At 37.2% G+C, this 14,374-nt stretch overlaps 1 protein-coding gene across 1 annotated transcript in view; it reads left to right on the forward strand.

Moving 5' to 3' along the window:
* Nucleotides 1-14,374, forward strand: part of KaiR1D (Kainate-type ionotropic glutamate receptor subunit 1D) — a 1,638,136-nt gene that overhangs the window by 1,371,498 nt on the left and 252,264 nt on the right. The window contains exon 22 of the mRNA XM_089592467.1: nt 5,118-5,355. Coding sequence (XP_089448593.1) covers nt 5,118-5,355 — 238 coding nt within the window. The remainder of the gene's footprint in view (nt 1-5,117; nt 5,356-14,374) is intronic.

Here is a 14,374-nt window from a genome sequence, read left to right on the forward strand (position 1 = left end):
CTATGGAGCAGGCCGAGATCGATAAGATGCTAGAGGATACGTCATCTGAGGGACCCCCTAGCCCTGTCAATGCGACTCCAACTCTTCCCCGGAAGGCATCCGTGGGGATGTTGGCCTCGGAAATCCGAAGGCTAGCCGAGGAGAGTGGGACCGCGGGACCAACAAAGCCACCGAGTCAGTCGAGATCCCTAGGCGAAGACTTCCAAGAATCTCCAGAGAACTCTTGGCAAAGATTTTTGAGAGGGCAGGAGTCCGACGCCCAGGAGACGCTCCTGACGAAGCGGACTAACGAGGGACCAACCAAACCACAGAGTCAGTCGAGATCCCTGGGCGACGATTTCCGGGAATCCAAAGAGACCACCTGGAAGGGCCTTTTGGGAGAACGGGAGTCTCGTGCCCAGAAGACGCTCCTGATAACACGAACGGCTAAGGGACGTAAGGAGGTGCACTGGTTTAGGGTGCCGCTACCTAAAATACCGAAGCAGGAGGAACCACGAGGGACTTTAGCCGTCGCTCTAAGCCAAGCTCCGTCCCAGGAGACAAGTTCCAGAGGGGACCAGAAGACCCAAGAGACCGAAAGACGACTTTTACCGCTGGCTCGACCTTCGGTCGAGTTGAAAGTTTCTCCAATGCCACCACCAAAGGAGAAAACCTTGTCCCAGTCATCTCGCCTTCTAAGGTAACTGGAACTGATGACTCCCTGGGTCCCTTGGAACGTTCCTTAACCAAGGGAAACGACAACGGTGCCGAGGCCTCCAGCAAACAGTGAAGGCCGTACCTACCTTGACAGGACGGCGTCGACTAATGACGAGGAGACTACGTTGGAAAGTAGTAGCGGTAAAACCCGACGAGGAAAAAGGGGAGGCAAAAAGCTCTCTCAAAAGAAACAGAGAAGAGAGGGACTAGAGACGCTGAAGTACGGGGATTACGTTTCAGGGAGTTCAAGGGAAAGCGAAGGGGACATCCTCTCGAAGACAGGGGAACCGGTAAGGAGGCACATTAGTCTTCGACTGGTAAACGCTACTACCTCGGGGGGTAAGGAATCTTCGCTACCGGTCATACGCTTCGGAGTATTATATAACAACGTGCGCTCAATCCGGACCCACCCCGAGCTTGATCCCATTCCAGGGGCCTGATTCATATGCCGTAAGAGGGGGCATGGTACCAAAGCGTGTCAACAACCGTGGACAGAGCATTGCATGAACTGTGGACGGAGAGAGGCCAGTATGCAGACCTGTTCACGTTGCAGCGAGGGGTACCCTGAATATCGGAGCGGGCAAAAGATCCTCGACAGCTGGGGAAAACCCACGGTACCGGTAAAAGCCCTGATGGCAAACTCCACTAAGAGCCTCCAGAACTCTCACGAGCCAAGGAATAGGTTGTTCCAATATCGACTGATCACCCCAGAAAGGGGGGACGGCCCAGATCTTCGGGAGCACCTCAAACAACGACGAGAGGGGACGAACCCAATAAGGGAAGTCGGGCGACCGCATCCGAGTGCGGGAAGTCAAGAACTTCACGAAACCCGAATCCCAGAACCAAGCGAGGATCGAATTCAAGGGTGGGAACGTTGCGACTGGCCCGAAGAGCGACTACGACAGTTAGAGCGACTCTCTCAGAGCTTACAGGAGTACCCCAAGGAGCTGCGAGAGGATATCCTTCGGCGCGCTTTCTTGGGTCCTAAGTCGTAGTTAAAACTAGTGGGACCGAGGGGGGGAGAGAGGGACACCGGAGGCATGAGAGCAGAAGGAGTTGGGGACCAGACCATGAGGACGAATCTAGACGACAGGGAAACGGAGGTAAAGAAATCATCGGTGCACTCAGGTAATACAAAATAAAATATTGATTTATCACTAAACGATATATATCATGTAGTGAAAGAGTAGGGGCGTCGATGGCACGAGATAGGCGTAAGAGCATTCAGAGGATGTCTAGCCTAGGGGGGGAGAGTTTGTGACCTGGCAAAATTTGCTTCACAATTTTTGCACGTCACTGTCGACGCCCCTATTCTAAAACCAATTAGTGTTCTTAATGGGCTCCTCGCATAACCAAAATCTTCGTGTGTTTTAGAAACGACCAACGGTAAACCAGAGAAGGAGGCACACACCTAGACCAGAAATGTAGCGTGCGTACGAGTGAATGTGAGAATGTAAGTGTCGAAGAGTCGGCACGTAAGAATGATCCGGAAGGTAAGGTAGAGTCCAGATAAACCGTTTGCGCACAAGTAGGTGATCGGACAAGGGACGAGGGGATACCGACCCAAGGGTCAGGGAGCAGAGCGCAAGACAAAAAGGGCGGAGGGAAAAGGCAGAGAGTTTCGACCATCGAGAGAGAGAGCTGTCAAGCGCGAAGAGAGTGTCTGCGCCATTTTCTTTGCAGTTTCGTTTTCGTGGCCGGGACTCGAGACGAGCATCTTGTTGGCGAATACTTTTTCCTGGGCGTACGCGGAGATCGGGAAAGGGGTCGAGCTGTACAACCGGAAAACGCGACGAGTGTGTGCAGGAGAGAAAGTGACGGCACCTGAGGTACTGTGGGAGCGAGCGAGAAGAGAGGAGAAATAGTGCTGATCCAAGCCTGCTTGGCCCTGAGCGCTGGTCGCCCCGCTGACAAGACGTCCTTCTCTGACAACCCTAGCCAAGCCGAGAAGTAGGGAGCTTTACGCAGCCGGGGAGCAGGATCAAGGGACTCCGGAGCGTCAACTTCCCGGACTACCATCCACGACGACCCAGCCGGCTTGCTTGCCTGCGAGAGACGAGTAGCATAAGTCAAGGTACTGTGAATAAGCTAGCGGGGGCACAAAAGGGGAGGGAAAAACACCGAGAGTCCATTGCGAGGGCGAGAGCCACGAGCCGGGGATAGGGAGCGTGTCGAGTGCGCCCCGATCGGGCTTTCACCAAGACGCAGAGACGGGCACGTCGTGCCAGCGGGTTTGAGCGAGAGAGAGAGAGAGAGAGAGAGGAGGAGAGGGGCGCACGAGACCGAGAGCGAGTAAGTGATCGCATAGCCGGGGTGTAAGGGCGGGACGGTTCGAGAGCCGGCGTCGGGACGCCGTGAGTGGTAAGGCGTGTTTGTGACCGTCTCTGGTCGTGACGGCAATCCACGCCCGGGACCTATAGGGTACGCAGAGTGTGAGTGTGGGGGTGTATAGGTACGGACAGGCTACCACGCCGAGGAGACCTGATTCCATACCGAGAATAGTGTGAGAGGGGAAGGGGGTGTAAAGGCGCGTGAGTGTGTGTGCGTGTGAGTGGACTAGCGTGGCTCTCCGAGCGCACCTCTGGCGTTGTGGTGGCGATCGAGGGCCTGCGCTATAGCATCGGGACCGAGAGGAGTTACGTGAAGTGATTGTAGATAGTGGTTGTGGTTATTTTAAATAAATCTGTAAAAATAAAGTCAACATTGCCTTGTGTTCATTTGCCCGGACGCGAATCCCCTTTTGAGACAGGTCCAGTGAAGGGGCGAAGAGGGAGAGTGTTTTCGAGCAGAGACGTACGAGAGAGAATAATAACGGTATTTTCTCTCCAATGGTAAGTCACCTTGGGGAAGGTGAAAATCCACGTTATAAAACATACATTGTTATCGCAACACTTGTTCAAGATATTTAAAAAACTGCATTTAAAATTATAAAAGTTTTCCAAAAATGACTGTAAAGGGAGACTTAAAGTTTCTTACTATTTTTGAATTCACACAACTTGAGAAAACTGATAAATAATCTGTATGCATTAAAATGAGAAAACTTTAGTTCGAGCGTTAACTTATTGCAGCCCTTGTAAAATAACCTATTTAGTAACTCGGGAGGGCCTGAAGCATTTGGCGACGTTTGCAAAAAGTGCAGCCTGTAAAAGAGAGCTAGATACAGGTGCAGATCCTTAGGAATACCAAGTCTTCTTCAGGACTAGAGAAAACTGGCACCTCTAATAAGTAATGGCAAGCTTGCTTGGGAATGCTGTGAGATGCAATGACCTCTCAAGTGGCCTCATTCTGAAGGAATGCTAAGGTAGTTGCGTAATGGATCTTATACCACACGTCTTGGGGAGGAAAGATATAGCAAGTAACTGTGGTCTAAAAAAAATCTACGAAGTCCTACACATAGAACTTTTTGTGGTGTGCACTAGAGCATTTCCCTTTTCTCCACAGAAAACTTTTTTTTTATACATGTTTCCTCGTGACATTTAATGAATCACTATTTTTCTTATATTTTTATCTATAAGTTAACTTCTTGTTCTACTTTCAAACGTCTATTCGTTCTGAACGTCAATTCTATGGTATCAATGGCTTATTTGTCTACTGATTGGATGGTTTTTTGTTTTTCTTTTTTTCTATCTTGTTACTTGTACTACTTTTTAAACTTGGGTAAACTATGCTGTAATGAATCATAGAAAAAAAATTCTTTTCTTTAATTTTGTTTCATTCATTTATTTATTTTTTTTTTTATACATATTTTACAGCCATTTCTGATATTTGAGCCCAATATACTCTGCATTACTGTGTTGCTGTGCATGTTTATGCTATCGTCATTGACATCTTAAGAACCATCTCAGATTTAATGTGAGTAATCAATTACACAGCAAAAGGGGCACTATATAACATTATTTTTAAACCATCGGAACACAGTTTGAAAAACGTGTTAAGATTTTGGGCCATAAAAATTACAATCTCAACCATCGTGCTACCATGGCCACTATTGTATGTTATAGTTCTTTTTCTAACAGTTGGTTATAATTATTTAATTAAATTGATTCTTGTTACTCCAAGAGACAACAATGTTCTAAAACATTATAATATATGTAAAATGCATTACTTAACTTGATTAGTGTGTTTGTATCCGTAAAGCATCTTGAATTATTTGTATTCTTATAGTAATTGATGCTTACTCTTTGTTAGGTATGTACGTGACAGAACGTTAAAAACTCTCTGAAATGCTAAAAAGTTTTTAAAATCTATTTTCCATTAAAATATTAAGTCTTTTACAACAATGTTATACATTTAGACCGTAATTGAAACTATAATTTTTATCATACAAATTATACAACTCTATTTATTATTTAAATGTAAAATTCTTCGCTTTCACAAGGTTTGAGTTTCAGTCCTTAAGCACTTTTTTATTTATTTATAAGGATTCTAATTTTTCAACCTATCAAAGAATGTGGCACTTTATGGAAACAGCTAAGCCTCCTAATGAAGTGTTCACAAAAAGTAATGTTGAAGGAGTTGAACGAGTTGTAAAAGGCAAAGGTAATTATGCTTTTTTAATGGAATCAACTTCAATTGAGTACGTTATTGAGCGTAACTGTGAGCTGACTCAGATTGGCGGACTATTGGATTCTAAAGGGTATGGAATAGCAATGCCACCAAGTACGTATTAAACACATTTAGTAACAAGTAGCTTGTCTTTTTTTTTTTACTGTATTTATTTATTATAAGAACACCATTTAATTACCTTTCAACAAAACGAGGAAGATAAGTGAGTTTGATGTATTAAGTATTTTGAATATTTTGTAAGAAATTTTTTAAGCCTTTATGCACTAGCAACGAACAGTATTTTATCTACTGAATTAGCAGCCTTGAAAAATTGAGGTCAAAATGTCAGAACGGTAGAATTTTTTTGCTGCAATATACATTTATTACGACACGCATAATATAATACTGTTGAATACTCGTACTTTAACATAATAGAAATAAATTATATTGACTTTTGACTGGTACTTTATTCAAATCTCACATTAAACACAATAATATTATAAATACCCTGCATTGTCAACTGTACATGAAAATACTTGGGTAAAAGTCAATATTACTTAGTTTAATTTCGTTTAAGTACGATAAGTAAACAGTATTATACTTTAAGTGTCATACTAAAGGTATGTTGCAGCAAAAAAACTTTATTGTTCTTACATTTTGATTCCAGAACTTTTCAAGGCTGCTGATTTATTGGGAAGAATACTATCCATTATCAGTGTATAAGGGCCTAAAAAGTTCCTTAAAAAATATTAACTGAATACAGTAAATTAACCCTTTTTTTTGTTTTGCTTAAACGTATTTTTGTAGGGATATCACAACTTTTCAGGAATGTACTACTTGTTACATTCCTATTTCACAAAACTCAAGTGCATTAGACATCGCTTGTACTAGGAAATTATAGATAGATACAAAGTTTGTACAGCATAAATACGGTGATCTACAGTGGTTTTACTTTATTTTAACTCAAAATTGACCATTTAAACATATTTTAAAAATATATATGTGTAGAAAGGTTAATTTGTACAAATAGTTCATAAATTTACTGACTGAAGTGAATTTTCTAAAAAAATGCAGCTTCAAAATTTTTATCTATGATGCTTTTTTTCTTTTTCTTTTTTTTAGTAAGCCACTTTACTTCATAATTTTCAGTAATTTTTTCTTTAAACTTATTACATAAACTAAATTACTCTATTCAACAAAATCTCTAGATGAAAGACTTTGTACTTATACCTATCAAAGATCACAAATGTGTTATTTATTTAAGTAGCTTTTATTCTTTTATCATATTATGTATGATGAAATCAGAACATTCTAAATTAGAATTTTCCAAGAACTAACTTATTCACACAATAAATTATTATGAAAATACATACGAAAAAAGTTGAAGTGATGTACTAGTCATTAAAAAATTTATATTTAATAAATGATTTCTTATTTTACTACTACTTAAAATATTGATTAGTAATGTACAATCACTAACTACCAAAATCCGTAAGTTAAATGAGGCCCAGATTTACAGCTTGTTACTTTGGTCACTCAAAAAAAAAGAGTTTCCTGTCTTATCCATCAGATTTTATTAATACTATTACAACTGTGTTACTCAATTTATTGTAAGCAGTTGTTTTATTAAATAATACTTAAGGCAGTAAATTTCCTAATTGTGGCTTTGACTTTTGGCACACGGTTAAAAAGGCACAATACTTATATTTTAATAAAATAGTTATTTTTTAAATAAATTCAGTTCACCAACTATATATTGAGGACGTTATTTTCAAGGCAGAAAATTTCAATTTACTTGAAATGATTTGTCATTTGTTGTCTATATTTTGTATTTATTATAAAAACTTAACTCTTTTTATAGTTAATGCCTGTTTACAAATTACGAAAACCGTAAAAATAGTACGAGTTAAAACTTAACACTGTTATTAAAAAATAATTAAATTTATAGCTGACAATTCATCCATCACAATTTTAACTTTAGATACTTGTTTGAGGTTGTCCGAGAAGCTTCGATTCTTGATGGTTTACCACTAAAATCTCGGTGAAACGGCAGTTTACCGAGTAGGGTGACTTTTTACAAATAAATTGACAAATTATGCAACGTAAAAACATGTACTTTAGTTGAGGTTTAAATGGTTTTCTTTTTTTTTTCTCCTATTACATCAATGATATAACTCACATTCAAAATCAATAGTAAGAAAAACTAGTTCTGAAGGTGGACAAAGGTACTCAGAATTTTCAGTCTTAATTTTAACTACTCTAACTAGACCACCCGACCTTGGAAGAGTTTCAGTTATTCTGGCCAAACTTTACTTCATAGAAGAAGAATGAAATCATTTTAATAACATCATTTGACCAATTTTGAAATTAATTAGAGGCAAAAGCCACTTTGGACGATGTTGCAACGACTAAAGACAGTTATAATACCAACTTTTCCAGAAGGTTTTGATATTATAATGTTACTGTGTTCAACGGTCCAATCGATTCAAGTTCTGATCGATAACTGGGTGTTGAGAAATACATTTTGAAAGTTTCATAGTAAAAAAATGACTAGGTGTAAGTGAACTACAGTTATTACAAGTATCATTTAATGTTTCAAGTGGTTAAAGGGTCAATATGGCCTGAATTTGACAAAGCTATGTGATTAACTCCTTATATGTAGGTGTTGAGTTTAATAGTATGCACTGTAAATGTGTTTTAACTAGCCCAGTTATGTAATTTTTATCCTGCCCAGCTCAAGAGCTGTATTACCTGATTTTACACTCTAAAGCTTCCTCGTGGCTGTCAGCTCCAAACAACGAATCATGGACGAAGGTGTCGTGAGACACAACCAGACCAGCTTAAGGAAAATCTTTCCTTTGTCAGCTAAGAGCTGCTTCATCACCGTGAATGCCAGAAACGAGGCAGGTCTAGTACCATAAGTTACTGTATTTAACCGGTTATTAATGACAAAACTATCAGTAGCATGACGTCAGAATATGTGTTGGAAGACTCTATTTTAAACATGAACCAACATTTGTCTATACATCTTCATGATGTCAGCAACTAAAACCAACAGGCAAGTTCTTCAATGAGACAGTGCCACAAACAGCTTAGAATAAAGTTTGGAAATCGTAACGTGCAATTATTTTACAAATATCCAGATGTTGATTTGGATGACGCATTAAAAACAACTCTGAATTTTCTTGTCTCACTTCTATGTATGATAATGAAGTGATGCGGCAAATATAAAACTTTACTAGATACCTAGTCCAAAGCACTTATAAGTGTCATGTAATTCAATGTTTCATATTCGTGCATAAAGTAAGAATACATTTACCTACACTCAGCGTGCTTGAACAAACGACATTCAACTCGTCTGAGTAAGAACTTGGCCAGGAAATGAGATAAAACTGACTGATCAACACTGTTGGTTTTGAATGAATGGCAAACTGTACACCATCCTTCACCAAAACGAGTATGGATCTCCAAATGATGAGCCTCACATTATTTATACACCAGTGAAGGCATTGCATCAAAAGAAGCACTTTCAATTTCTCAAAATTTTTTTATTAATATATCTTCATCGTGATTAAATATCACATAATGAACCAGAACTGTCAAATCAGTTGAACTGTTAACTTCCATACACGGCCCAAAAAGCACCCACATAAAGATCATTTGCTGAGCAACTGATTCAGTTGGTCTTCCTTTCCTAATTTATGTTAAGAGCTAAGATCCATAATAGTCAGCTTCAATAAGCATTTGAATTTCCTTACTACTTGAAAAATCATCAGTAAGCCTTAAGCCCTCCAGATAAGCAAAGTGATTCCAATTTTGTCTAGGATTATATGCATATTAAATAATTCTTGGCAAAACTAGAGCTTGGGTTTAGCATACTACCCGATTTTCCTTGGTTAACATAACACTCTTAATGGCAGTCCACGCCAATCCAGCAGACACACGCCGAATACCACTCATGGAAGCACCAACGGCAATCACTGGACCTCATAAAATACTCAGCCAGCTGTTCTGGAACAAAATAGCACGTTGAACCCTGATCAAGCAATGCATGAACCCGAATTCGATGTTTATGTACACGAGACACCCATACCAAAGCAGTTGCTAACGTAACTTGAAAGGCACCCAAGAATTGAGAAATTGAAATATGAGTCTGTATATTAAGTGAACTATGCTCGTTTCGACCGTTTGGCACTACATATTTGTTATTTGAATGACTAAAATTACAATGATCATTATGCATCAAAGTATGGTGCTTCTGCTTACAATATCTACACCTTTGAAGACTTGGACAGTCTTTAACTTTATGACCTTTTCCTAAGAAATTTACTCATAAATTTGATTCACGAATTCAACTTTAACGTTCTGATACAAGCAACTCCTCAACCGAGACTGATAGTTATAAATGGCGTGATGACATTCTGGTTTGATTATACCTAAAAAGCTGAAGGCTTAGAATGTGATTGTGAGTTGACTTCACAGAAATCAGCATGACTGATGGATTTGAAGACCCTTATACTTTGTAATAAGAACTTGTCAAATTACATGTACTTGGAAAGATCAGTGGTAGAATCGATTCTTAGTTCCCAATTAAGCTGAGTTTGCTTGTATTGAGCAACCTAAATTTTTTGATGCAGCAAAATTATATGTATTAGTGTTTCTTTAACGATGTAAGGTGAAAGAAGATTATTTTTTACAAATTTCAAACTTAAAAATCTCTAAAAAGTGAGCACTAAAGGCAATTCTTTTTTTGTCTTACTGATTTTTAAGTAAATTCTAGGCAGTATCTAAATTGCCCATTACTTAAAATTTTTCCAGCCTTGCCCTGTATACTAGCCTTCAAATAGTATAATTTTTTAATATCACGTAACACATTACTAGATTTAACTAATGCAATAAAAAAATCGGGAAATGGAATCTATTCAGTAACTTTACCAGAAAATAAAGTTATACTTAATCGAGAAAGATTTAAATTTAAACTTGTAAACTGATCCTGTCCTTGAAGCTCAGGGGCCAGCTGCTGTTAAATTTTTGAAAACAACCATATAGCAAGCTGATCCTTTACGTTGATGTATTTGACTTCTGCATTCTCATAATTTTTCTCCCAAAATACCAGTGTGCAGAGTAATTCAATAGAGCTGATATGGCATTGATTTGTTAATTAGATAGTACACAATTATACTAACATATCTCCAAACTGGTCGCTCAACTCTCTGAAATAAATGTTTAAATCCTTTTGCGAATGTAATGGCTCGATCAAGTGCGGCTAAAGCTATTTTTTGTTTGTCATAAAGCTCTTGAACTTTCTTTTCAAGATTGTCTACTGTCTCTTTGTACATTGCGGTGATAATTGTTACTTGAAACTTGTAGTTTGTTTAGTGTTAAATCAATCACTCAAATCTCACCAATGCATACGAGAAATAAGGACAGAGATATAAGCGCGTTTAGCATTAGCCCCAGTACACCACAGTAAATGTGTAAATATAGCTATACCTTGTTATGTGCGACCAAAATTACCAGTGCTCAAGATTGCGACTTTCTGGATCGTATCTTCAACAATGGCTTTTATGTACCTTTGGCTTTATAAGCTTCTTGCAGTTGACCATAGAAGATTTTTTATATGATTGTACGTCTTGTTTGAAAGACGTCCACCTTCTATGGATTGCACACAGCTAATAACAAAGCATGCCAGCTTTCTGTTTTTTTCCTGATATGTGTATTGGGATACATCAACAGTAATGTAGTATGAATTACCGCTATCGTGGCAGGATTTCTTATTTTGTTTGAGGTTATTCAAAAAGCTTAAATTCTTGATGGTTTACCATTGAAATCTTGGTGAAACGGCAAATTACAGGAAAGAGTAACTTTTTTTAACTTGACGACAGCACTGTATTAAAGTTCGTTTGATTTTACTATTACTAGGTGAATTCTTATTACTGTACAGGTTAAGCTTAATGCACGATCACACACGTAATTTTATATGCTAACGACTCAGCATGTATTAATTTCGGTCTACCCTTTTCGCTAGTCTGACGGCAACAGGCCGAGCTCTTCACACAGGAAGCACACTAGCATTTTCAAGAGGGGGAACATAGTGCACGTAAGACAAGAACAATCATACGCAGCTATATAAAAGGTGGTATAAAGCGATATACGAATTTAAAATCAAAATTTATTCAAGTTCTTATATAACCTACAATACGGTGTATTTTGTATACAGATTAGGAATAATTTGAACATAAACATACATTTAAAACCAATCAAAAGGTTTAACCCTCAACAATACTGAAATTAAACTGTTCCCGTTTAAGGCATTCAAAATTTACGGTCAGGATAATAGGACATTGATGTACTTATAATATTAAAATTTTCATGCATCATTTATAATTCACCACCAAGTAAGTATCCTACTATGGCAAATGTCACAACTTCTCTTGTTTTGTGAACGGCTGTGGATCCACACATACATATACACAACTTCGATTTGCCACATGTCTTTTATTATTTGTTTTACTGATTATTTATGGGACGATCCTACTATAAGGGAGTCATTCATCCACCCCACTATTTTAAGGCATCTTTGTTCTTTACTATTATCGAAAAATCTGCATGCCCCCATAAAAGGCCTTATGCCAGTTGCCTACACATATGATATAATAGGTGTAAGGTCATATAGAAAACAGCACCTTGTTACCCAGACGAAAGTGATGAAACGAAGTATAGAACCCGGGCCCTTCAGGCTGGAAGCAAGCGCTTTATCATCTTAGCCACTGAAAAGTCCCAACAATGTGTGCTATCAACTGTGATATAAGCAAGCATCTGTAGCCGATATAACACTGTTGGCAGGTTTCCTTACTTTTAAGAACATGACTAACCCAATTATATGCAAGAAAAGTTTATCCTGCGGCTAATTTAATGACAACTTTACTTTTGATAAAGGCTGGGCAAGGAAAAAATTTGTGAAATGAATTTGAGCATTTTGTGATACACATACATCGTTCTCGTTGTTATAACGACTTAATGACCTATATTTTTCTATAAAGCTGTGAAGTAGGATGAAAGAGGCTAAATTATTTCAAAATACATGAAGCATACTGGCCAAAATATTAATTTTTCGATTTTCAAAGATTCAAATATGCAAATCAGAAGTAAATAGTAGTGCAGTCACCAAGGCTTCGTCTATTTTTTCAAACTAGCCTTATCGGGCTCCTACGCAACTTAATAATGTCAAAGAATTATACATTACCCTGTAACCCTAATATTTTTTTTCTTATTTTTGAAGTTTTGCTAAAATTCTAATGTTTTACATAATTTTCTATTTTATTCTATGAATTTAATAGCTCATTAGTGAGAAAATAAATAGAAAAAAGCTCATTTCAATATTTCATTTTAAAAAACATGCTTAACAAAGGCTGGCACAGCTCAAACAATTTGTTACGTACGTCTAAAGAAAGTATTAGTGCGGATGCTTCATTTAAAAACCAATAAATTGCCTCACTGAATTGTAATAACTAACTCTTACTTAATCTCAAGATAACACAGGGAAGCTAAGCTCTATTTCGATTCTAGTAGACTGAAGGTTGAAAGTTACTGGAAAAAGTGTCTATTATAAAGGCCATAACGAAAAAAAATTGTGAGAACTACATTCTCTTGTATGTTATATTTAAGTAGATCATTAAAAACAAATAAAGTAAGAACTACTTCAGCTTAACTGTTAGCCTTCAAGGTGCCGTTGCAGACCTTTTAACATAAAAGAACGTACTGTTTTGAACGACAATATTTCTGCTTAATCCACTATTTTAAAAAATTTTTTTAATTTTAAACCGTTGAGATTCTATAACAATAATACACTAATTTTTTTCAGATTTTTTTGAAAAAAACAGATCGCAGAAAAATTTGTGAAACTATTCCATGGTTTTTCCAGATTATATAGGTATTTTTTAAGTAATTTATAAATAATACTACTAAATGTTTTTTCTTGAAATTAGAAAAAACTGTTTTCTCGAGCTTTTTTTTTTTAGTACGAAATCTTATAACCAATAGCAACATAAATATTTTTAAACATTCTTATAGTTATTTTTAAAATGTTGTTGATTTCTACTGCCATTACTTCTTATTTTGCGTTAAATATTGCTCTAAAGTTAAAGAAGGAAGCTTAAAAAAAAATTTATTTCTACATTATTACCTTAAACCTACTTTTTCAGCAGATCTTAGAAAACAAAAATTCTTCTATACATTTTTTATTTTTTTTGTAGCTGCTAAGGACAAGATAGACTCTCTTTTAGGTACAAAAAACGTTTTTGGAGGCACTTTGTTTCTCTTATTTTACCACTTCTCATTGCGTAAGTTGCTTACTCTTCCCTAATTCTTTTTTTTCATACTTGTCCCTCTATGCTAAGCCTCATATCGTACACCGCTAAATCTTATTACTATAGTTGATATTATTATTACAAAATAAGAAAAGAGAATAGGCAATAGCACATAAATAAAAGCACTGACTGAGAAGAAACAATTTATAATGTTTCAAATAGGAAGAATAAGAAGAACAAGAAAACATAATTAAAAATTACGAGAAATGTACTAACGGGGCCCAGTAGTTTCCCGTAGCTGTTAGACCTCCACACTTCCACCAAGATTTTTCTATGTATGTTAGTCCCCTTGTCATAAATTTTGACGGTAAAAAGTCAAAATGCTGTGGAAAAAAAGTAATTTACAAGTTTTGTTAACAAGTCAAAAATGTTAAGAGTGTGCAAAACATATATTTTATTGTTTTTTTTGACTAAATCAACGCAAAGAAACAATTTTATTATTTCTTAATGATGCATGATTTTTTAGCAATAATTTCGTAAAGTAAAAAAAATCACACTTTTACAATGTTAAATTTTGGAATTTATGTTTATTTGACAGTTTTTTGGATTTCACGAGGGCTTTTACGTTTACTTAAACACTATACTTTCATGTTATTCAATAGTCTTACTTTTTAAATGCATAAATAAGATAGAACATGCCTTTAATTGTATATGTTTTGAGCGGATAAAATCTTTTAACTAAGTCTAGGCGACGGTTACGGTAAATAACATATTTCATACCTGAATTCTTGCGCAGGCTTGCTCATGAATTTTGACCTCCTGAG

This window comes from Copidosoma floridanum, unplaced genomic scaffold (assembly GCF_036245765.1).
Source record: "Copidosoma floridanum isolate Cflo_tuat_1 unplaced genomic scaffold, Cflo_Japanese_pri ptg000017l, whole genome shotgun sequence".
NCBI classification, from domain to species: Eukaryota; Metazoa; Arthropoda; class Insecta; order Hymenoptera; family Encyrtidae; genus Copidosoma; species Copidosoma floridanum.